Here is an 8,491-nt window from a genome sequence, read left to right on the forward strand (position 1 = left end):
CTGCGTGCACAGCACTGGACTAAGCGCTTGGGAAGTCCAAGTTGGCAACCGATAGAGACGGTCCCTACCCAACGGCGGGCTCGCGGCCTAGAAGCCGATGCCCCGGCTGCGTCCCAGCCATGGGCAAGGCTGGCATGGTAGCCGGAGAGTGGACTCGCTGGCGATCTGGGCTACCGACCAGGTGAGGCTGGGCCCTTCCAACTCTTCCCCCCGTCGTGCAGCCGCGGGAGGGGCGACATCACAACAGGGTGGGGGGCCAAACCCTCTGCCCGCTGGATTTGTGTGTGTGTTTGCGCTGCCCCTCCCTCCCTCGGCGGAAAAGCGGGCGAGGATGTAAAGGACACCGTTAAACCAGTCTGTACTTTATTCCCGGTGCCGCCGGTTTGTAATGCCAGGCCGGGAGCGGCTGGACCTTCCCTCATCCAATCCATCCCGGCCTCCGGCGGAAAGCGGCGGGACCCCCCGCCTCCAAAAGACGGGAAAAGGCTACGGCTCTGCCCCTCCTCGGACGGGCTTCCCCGTCTCTCTTCTCCGCGGGGAGCCAGGATGGGGAGCCGGGGACGCGTCGTCCGGACGGCGAGGGGAGTGAGGGCAGGGGCCACCCGGCTGGTGTAGGAAGCTGGCCGAAGACTACCGTTGTTTTTGTTGTTATCGTTAGAGAGCGGAGAGGCCGGCCGAGGCGAGCGGCTCCGAGTTTTCCCGTGGCCCGGGCTGGCTTCCCCCGGGCTACAAGCTGAAGTAGTCGAGGGCGCCGTGGCCGTAGGCGTCGGTGGTCCACAGCACGTGGGCCCGCCGGGCGGCCCGCAGCATCTGCAGCAGCTCGGCCTGCACGAGGGAGAGCCGCTCCCGGTCCAGCTCGCCGTCCGGCGGGCCGGCGGCCGGCGGGGGCCGGGGCGGGCCCCGGTAGCAGTCCACGGGGAAGGGGTAGACCACCAGCCGCAGCTCCCCCAGCCCCTCCGTGCGCCGCAGCAGGGCCTTCAGCCCCTGGGTGGACAGGGGGTTGCCGAAGAGGCCCAGGTAGCGGAGGCGGGCGCAGCGGCCCAGCGCGGGCAGGACCGTGGCGAGGTGGGCGTCGGTGAGCTGGCACTCGGTGGCTTCCAGGTGCAGGAGGGACGGGGAGGCCTCCCTCAGGAGGGTCCGGAAGGGCCCGAGCAGCGGCGGGGACAGGTTGTTGCCGCTCAGGTCCAGCTTCTTCAGGGCCGAGGCGTGGGGGCTCTGGGACAGGTAGCTGAAGTCGGCGGGCAGCAGGTAGCAGAAGGCCAGCTCCAGGCTTTCCAGGGGACTCCGCAGGCCACTGGGAGGGACGGGGGACACGCCGTTACGGCCACAACCCCCCCGCAACTCCAACACCCTCTGCCCCCCGGGGACGTCCGAGCATCGGCCCTAACTACGGCATCCGTCACGCGCCTCCTCCGGGTCAAGCGCCGCTGTAAGCGCGGGGTCGATTCGTTCGTTCCCCCTTTCATCATCATCATCAGTCGTATTTATTGAGCGCTTACTGTGTGCAGAGCACTGGACTAAGCGCTTGGGAAGTCCAAATTGGCAACATAGAGAGACGGTCCCTACCCAACAGTGGGCTCCCAGTCTAAAAGGGGGAGACAGAGAACAAAACCAAACATGCTAACAAAATAAATAGAATAGATATGTACAAATAAAATAGAGTAATAAATATGTACAAACATATAGGGGGAGAGGAAGGAAGGGGCTCAGTCTATGCCAAGAAACAGGAATCCGGCCCCTTTCCCCAACTTTCCCAAGCCCGACTCACTAGGCCGCTTCACGGCGGCGGTGGCGGTCCAGGTCCTCCCAGCCGCCGCGTCCGCCTGGCTCGAGCACTTTTAGACTGTGAGCCCACTGTTGGGTAGGGACCGTCTCTCTATGTTGCCAACTTGGACTTCCCAAGCGCTTAGCGCAGTGCTCTGCACGCAGGAAGCGCTCAATAAATACGATTGATGATGATGATTCCACCCTATTTATTGAGCGCTTACTGCATGCAGGGGGGGACGTCCTAGAGATGGGCTCCCGGTCTGGGAGGGGGAGACGGGCAACAAAATGAGTAGACAGGTGGCAACGCCATCAGAGAAGCAGCGGGGCTCGGTGGAAAGAGCCCGGGCTTTGGAGTCAAAGGCCCGGGGTTCAAATCCCGGCTCCGCCGATTGTCAGCCGTGTGACCTTGGGCGAGTCGCTTCACTTCTCGGGGCCTCAGTCCCCTCAACTGTAAAATGGGGATTAAGACGGCGAGCCCCCCCGCCCCCCCGCCGCGGGACAGCCTGATCACCTTGTAACCTCCCCAGCGCTTAGAACGGTGCTTTGCACATAGTAAGCGCTTAATAAATGCCATCATTATTATTGTAACCTCCCCAGCGCTTAGAACAGTGCTTTGCACATAGTAAGCGCTGAATAAATGCCATCATTATTATTATTATTGTAACCTCCCCAGCGCTTAGAACAGTGCTTTGCACATAGTAAGCGCTTAATAAATGCCATCATTATTATTATTGTAACCTCCCCAGTGCTTAGAACAGTGCTTTGCACATAGTAAGTGCTTAATAAATGCCGTCATTATTATTATTATTGTAACCTCCCCAGCGCTTAGAACAGTGCTTTGCATATAGTAAGGGCTTAATAAATGCCATCAATATTATTATTACTGTAACCTCCCCAGCACTTAGAACAGTGCCTTGCATATAGTAAGCGCTTAATAAATGCCATCATTATTATTATCAGAATAAACAGAATTACAGCTATATACACTTCATTAATCAAATAGGGTAATAAAGATGTACAAAATATCTCCCCCTTCTAGACTGGGAGCCCATCGTGGGGTAGGGACCGTCTCTGTATCAGTCGCATTTGATACATGTATCAAATGTATGTCTGTATGTTGCCGACTTGTACTTCCGTATTTGATACATGTATCAAATGTATGTATGTATGTTTGTATGTTTCTGACTTGTACTTCCCAAGCGCTCTGCACACAGGAAGCGCTCAATAAATACGATTGAATGAATGAATGAATGAATGAAAAGTGCTGTGGGGAGGAGAAGGGGGTAGGGGACGATGGGGAGGGACGAGGGAGCTGAAGAAAACGGGGGGATTAGTCTGGGATGGCCTCCTGGAAGAGGTGGGCCTTCAGGAGGGCTTTGAAGGGGGATTGTTTGGCCGATTTGAGGTGGGAGGGCATTCCGGGCCAGGGGGAGGATTTGGGCCGGGGCTCGACGGTGGGACGGGCGAGAACGAGGCCCGGTGAGGATCGGTGAGGTGGAAGGGGGTGAGGTGATGGACAGCCCTGAAGCCAAGAATGAGGAGTTTTTGCTTCACAAGTTGAAGTAGCTACAAGTTCATCAGGTTGGACACAGTCCCTGTCCCACGTGGGGGCTCACCCTCTTTCCCTCCATTTTACAGACGAGGGAGAAGCGACGTGACCTGCCCACGGTCCCACAGCGGACGCGCAGCGGAGCCGGGATAAGGCACCAGGTCCTTCCGACCCTCTAAGCCACGTCGCTTCCCTCCCCGCCGCGACCCCAGACCCGGTGCCGCTGGAGCCGAAAGGGTCCGAGCCCGGAGGGTCCGTGCCGCCTCCGACGATGGGGACCAGCCAGGGCCTGGCCCCGGAGGAACGCCAGCCCCTCGTCGCCCATCTTGCCGGTCCCGTCCCGGCCCCGCTCTTTTCCTCCTCTACAGACCCGGGGCTCCCACCTCCGTCCCGCCTGCCGCCACCCGTCCCCCGCCGTGGCCGAGAGGCAGAACCCAACCGACACCCCGCCGCCGCCGTCGGCCTCCCGGTCGGGCAACCGGCTACCTGAGCAGCTGGCGCAGGCGGCCCGAGAGGCGGGAGGAGCCCATGTTGAGCTCCCTGAGGCGGCCCAGCTTGCCGAGCTGGGCGACGAAGTAGCGGAAGCTGCCCTCCATCTCCGCGGACAGCCGCCGGACGTCCACGTTGCTGTACTGCAGCTTGAGGCTCAGCAGGTTGGCGAACTTGGCCATGTGGGGGATGACGACGCACAGGCCCGACAAGCCCAGGTTGTTGAAGCGCAGGTCGACCTGGCGCAGGTACAGGGGGTCCAGCAGCTCCAGCAGGCCCACGGTGCTGGTCAGGGACAGTTCCTCCGCCCGCAAGTCCCGGCACAGCAGCCGCACAGGGCCGCCGCTTGCCAGGGCCTCCCTCAGGACCCCGTAGGACGTCCGGTTCACCAGGAGGTCGGCCCGCACCTCCAGGGCCGGCCGGTCCACCGTGGGCCGCTTGGAAGGGCGCCGGGCGGCCCCGGCCTGCCGCCGGCCCACGGCGATGCAGGTCTTGGCCACGGCCACGGTGCGAGCCCACATGCTCATCGTCTTGGGGTCCCGCTCGCTGCTGCCGCTGCCGTCGCCGTCCGGGAGCCCCGTCATGTCCAGCACTTGGAGCTGCTGCCTCCTGAGTGGGAGGGGAAGATCGGGATGGCCTGAAAAACCCCCCAGCGGGACCCCCCTCCCCGGTACCCGCCTCCCTCTCCCGTGCCGGAAGGGGTGGCCGGCTGACGCGGGACGGCCCCGTCCCTTCCCCTTTCATTCATTCGGTCGTATTTATTGAGCGCTCACTGTGTGCAGAGCACTGGACTAAGCGCTTGGGAAGTCCGAGTTGGCAACATCTAGAGACGGTCCCCTTCCTTCTGGGTTAAGTGACCCCGGTTAGGGGGAGGGCTGAGGGCCGGGCTAGTCCCTCTCGCCTCATTTGGGCCCGTCCTCCCCGCCTAACTCTCCCTCCGTCTCTTCCCCAATCAATCAATCGATCGTATTCATTGAGCGCTTACTGTGTGCAGAGCACTGCACTAAGCGCTTGGGAAGGACAAGCTCAGCCCCTCCTCAGGGCCTCGCTCCCACCTCCCCGCCCTTCTGGAAAGCCGCGGCCGGGTCGGGATTTACCGACTGACCATACTCTGCCCATCCGCCAAGCTCGCTCTCTTCCTCCCTTCAAGGCCCTACTGAGAGCTCACCTCCTCCAGGAGGCCTTCCCAGACTGAGCCCCCTCCTTCCTCTCCCTCTCCATCCCCCCGCCTTACCTCCTTCCCTTCCCCACAGCACCTGGATATATGTATATATGTTTGTACATATTTATTACTCTATTTATTTTACTTGTACATATCTATTTTATTTTGTTCGTATGTTTGGTTTTGTTCTCTGTCTCCCCCTTTTAGACTGGGAGCCCACTGGTGGGTAGGGACTGTCTCTATATGTTGCCGATTTGTACTTCCCAAGCGCTTAGTACAGTGCTCTGCACATAGTAAGCGCTCAATAAATACGATTGATGATGATGATGACCGACGGGGGGACGGCGTGAGGGGTCTCGGGATGGCTCAGAGGGGCCTGGGCGAGGGCAGAGACCCCCCCCAAAGCCGATCCGTCAGCCTCTAAACTGGAAGCCCGCTGTGGGCAGGGACCGTGGCTGCCACCTCTGTTACGCCGTACTCTCCCAGGAGCTTCCCGGCAGTGCTGTACACACAGTAAGCGCTCAATAAATAGTCGATTGAATCAGTGGTAGCGATCTGGGTGCCTCACCGCTCCCCCACCTTCCAGAGCCGAAGGGGACCGCCCCCTTCCCGAGTTGGGTCTCTTCTGCCAACTTGTACTTCCCGAGCGCTTAGTACAGTGCTCTGCACACAGTAAGCGCTCAATAAATACGATTGATTGATTGACTCTCGGTTGCAAGACGAGAGCCAGCACGACCCCCCCCCCCCATTTAATAATGATGGTATTTGTTAAGCGCTTACTATGTGCAAAGCACTGTTCTAAGCGCTGGATTTGTCAGCTGTGTGACTTTGGGCGAGTCACTTTGCTTCTCTGGGCCTCAGTTCCCTCATCTGGAAAATGGGGATGAAGACCGTGAGCCTCACGTGGGACAGCCTGATCACCTTGTACGAGAGCCAGCAGGACCCCCCCTCCACTTGTCAGCTGTGTGACTTTGGGCAAGTCACTTCACTTCTCTGGGCCTCAGTGACCTCATCTGTAAAATGGGGATGAAGACTGTGAGCCCCCCAGGGGACAACCTGATCACCTTTTATCCCCCCCAGCGCTTAGAACAGTGCTTTGCACAGAGTAAGCGCTTCACAAATGCCATTGTTATTTAGAGAAGCAGCGTGGCTCAGTGGAAAGAGCCCGGGCTTGGGAGCCGGAGGTCACGGGTTCCAATCCTGGCTCCGCCACTTGTCAGCCGGGTGACTTTGGGAAAGTCACTTCTCTGGGCCTCAGTTCCCTCATCTGTCAAATGGGGATGAAGACCGTGAGCCCCCCCCGCGGGACAACCTGATCACCTTGTATCCTCCCCAGTGCTTAGAACAGTGCTTTGCACGTAGTAAGCGCTTAGTAAATAGGGGAAGCAGCGTGGCTCAGTGGGAAGAGCCCGGGCTTGGGAGCCGGAGGTCACGGGTTCCAATCCCGGCTCCGCCACTTGTCAGCCGGGTGACTTTGGGCAAGTCACTTCTCTGGGCCTCGGTTCCCTCATCTGTCAATCAATCAATCAATCATATTTATTGAGCGCTTACTGTGTGCAGAGCGCACTGTACGAAGCGCTTGGGACGCTTAGTAAATAGGGGAAGCAGCGTGGCTCGGTGGCAAGAGCCCGGGCTTGGGAGCCGGAGGTCACGGGTTCCAATCCCGGCTCCGCCACTTGTCAGCCGGCTGACTTTGGGCAAGTCACTTCTCTGGGCCTCGGTTCCCTCATCTGTCAATCAATCAATCAATCAATTGTATTTATTGAGCGCTTACTGTGTGCAGAGCGCTGTACTAAGCGCTTGGGAAGTCCAAGTTGGCAACATCATCATCATCATCGATCGTATTTATTGAGCGCTTACTGTGTGCAGCGCGCTGTACTAAGCGCTTGGGAAGTCCAAGTTGGCAACATCATCATCATCATCGATCGTATTTATTGAGCGCTTACTGTGTGCAGCGCGCTGTACTAAGCGCTTGGGAAGTCCAAGTTGGCAACATCTAGAGACGGTCCCTACCCAACAGCGGGCTCACGGTCGAGAAGTCTGTCAGATGGGGACGAAGGCCGTGAGCATCCCGCGGGCCAACCCGCCGACCTCGTATCCTCCCCGGCGCCTCGTGAGCGCTTCCCGCACGCCATCGCCACGACCGTCCTCATCCGTCGTATTTACTGAGCGCTTCCCACGTGCCACGGCCGTCGCGGGGACCGTCGCTACCTGCGGGCGGGCGGGGGCTGGCGGAGGCGGGCGGCCAGGCCCAGGATGACGGCCTGCAGGCTGTCCCTGCCGGGCCGCTCCCGCAGCAGGGTCCGGCCGCAGTGCCGGCATTCCCGCAGCAGCTCCCGGAAGCTGAGGAGGGCGAAGGGCCACCGCCGCACCAGCTCCTGCAGGACCAGGGGCTTCCCGTCCATGAAGGCCGCCTTGAAGAGCACCGGGTACAGCTCCTCGGGCAGCTGGGCCAGGGCCCGGCACGCCGAGGCCTGGTGGCGCAGCAGCTGCCGGGCGCACAGGAACACCAGCGAGGGCATGGCCCCCCGGGGGGGCCGCAGCGCCAGCCTGGCACGGCGCGGCGGGGAGGAAGCCGAAAGTGAGTCATCCCTTCATTCAATCCTATTTCCTGAGCGCTTCCTGGGCGCAGAGCACTGGACTAAGTCCCGCCACCCTGGCTGGTACTTCCGGCCCGCGGCGCCCACCACGCAGTGCTTGGCACGGAGCGGGCGCTTCAGCGTGGCTCGGGGGAAACAGCCCGGGCTTTGGAGTCAGAGGTCATGGGTTCGAATCCCGACTCCGAAAAACATGCCTGCTGGGTGACCCTGGGCAAGTCACTTCTCTGAGCCTCAGTCCCCTCATCTGGAAAATGGGGATGAAGACTGTGAGCCCCGCGGGGGACAACTTGATCACCTTGTATCCCCCCCCCCCCAGCGCTTACAACAGTGCTCTGCACATAGTAAGTGCTTCATTATTATTATTATGAACACCCCCACGACCCCGGTGCCCCCCGTGCAGTGCTTGGCACAGAGTGAGCACATGTCTGCTGTGTGACCTTGGGCAAGTCACTTAACTTCTCGGAGCCTCAGTTACCTCATCTGTAAAATGGGGGTGATGACTGTGAGCCCCACGCGGGACAACCTGCTCACCTTGTATCCCCCCCCAGCGCTTAGAACAGTGCTTTGCACATAGTAAGCGCTTAACAAATGCCATCATCATTACTATTATTATTATTATTAAAACACCCCCGTGACCCCCGGTGCAGTGCTTGGCACAGACTGAGCACTTAAAAACCCCCCGTGACCTCCTGTACAGTGCTTGGCACAGAGTGAGCACCTAACACCCCGGTGCCCCCTGTGCAGTGCTTGGCACAGAGTGAGCGCTTAAAACACCCCCATGACCCCCCGTGCAGTGCTTGGCACACAGCGAGCAATTAAAACACCCCCATGACCCCCGTGCAGTGCTTGGCACAGAGTGAGCGCTCAATAAATACGACTGATTGATTAAAACACCCTCATGACCCCGTGAACCCCCGTGCAGTG

At 59.7% G+C, this 8,491-nt stretch overlaps 1 protein-coding gene across 1 annotated transcript; it reads right to left on the bottom strand.

Annotated features, from left to right (window-relative positions):
• Positions 1 to 290: 290 nt before the first annotated feature.
• On the bottom strand, positions 291 to 7,687 carry LRRC14 (leucine rich repeat containing 14). The gene is made up of 3 exons (XM_038760669.1): positions 7,179 to 7,687; positions 3,803 to 4,414; positions 291 to 1,294 (listed from the first exon to the last, which is right to left on the bottom strand). Exons 1-3 carry the CDS (start codon positions 7,487 to 7,489, stop codon positions 727 to 729), a joined length of 1,491 nt encoding a protein of 496 aa, XP_038616597.1. The 5' UTR covers positions 7,490 to 7,687; the 3' UTR covers positions 291 to 726.
• Positions 7,688 to 8,491: the final 804 nt, after the last annotated feature.

This window comes from Tachyglossus aculeatus, chromosome 18 (assembly GCF_015852505.1).
Source record: "Tachyglossus aculeatus isolate mTacAcu1 chromosome 18, mTacAcu1.pri, whole genome shotgun sequence".
NCBI classification, from domain to species: Eukaryota; Metazoa; Chordata; class Mammalia; order Monotremata; family Tachyglossidae; genus Tachyglossus; species Tachyglossus aculeatus.

Bases quoted from the DNA above. Each gene is read 5' to 3' on its own strand.
- LRRC14 (XM_038760669.1), bottom strand. From the start codon at position 7,489: ATGCCCTCGCTGGTGTTCCTGTGCGCCCGGCAGCTGCTGCGCCACCAG. The intron at 4,415-7,178 runs GTAGCGACGGTC...CCTCCCACTCAG, and splicing joins CAGCCCCCGCCCGCCCGCAG to GAGGCAGCAGCTCCAAGTGC. The intron at 1,295-3,802 runs GTAGCCGGTTGC...CGTCCCTCCCAG, and splicing joins CGCCTGCGCCAGCTGCTCAG to TGGCCTGCGGAGTCCCCTGG.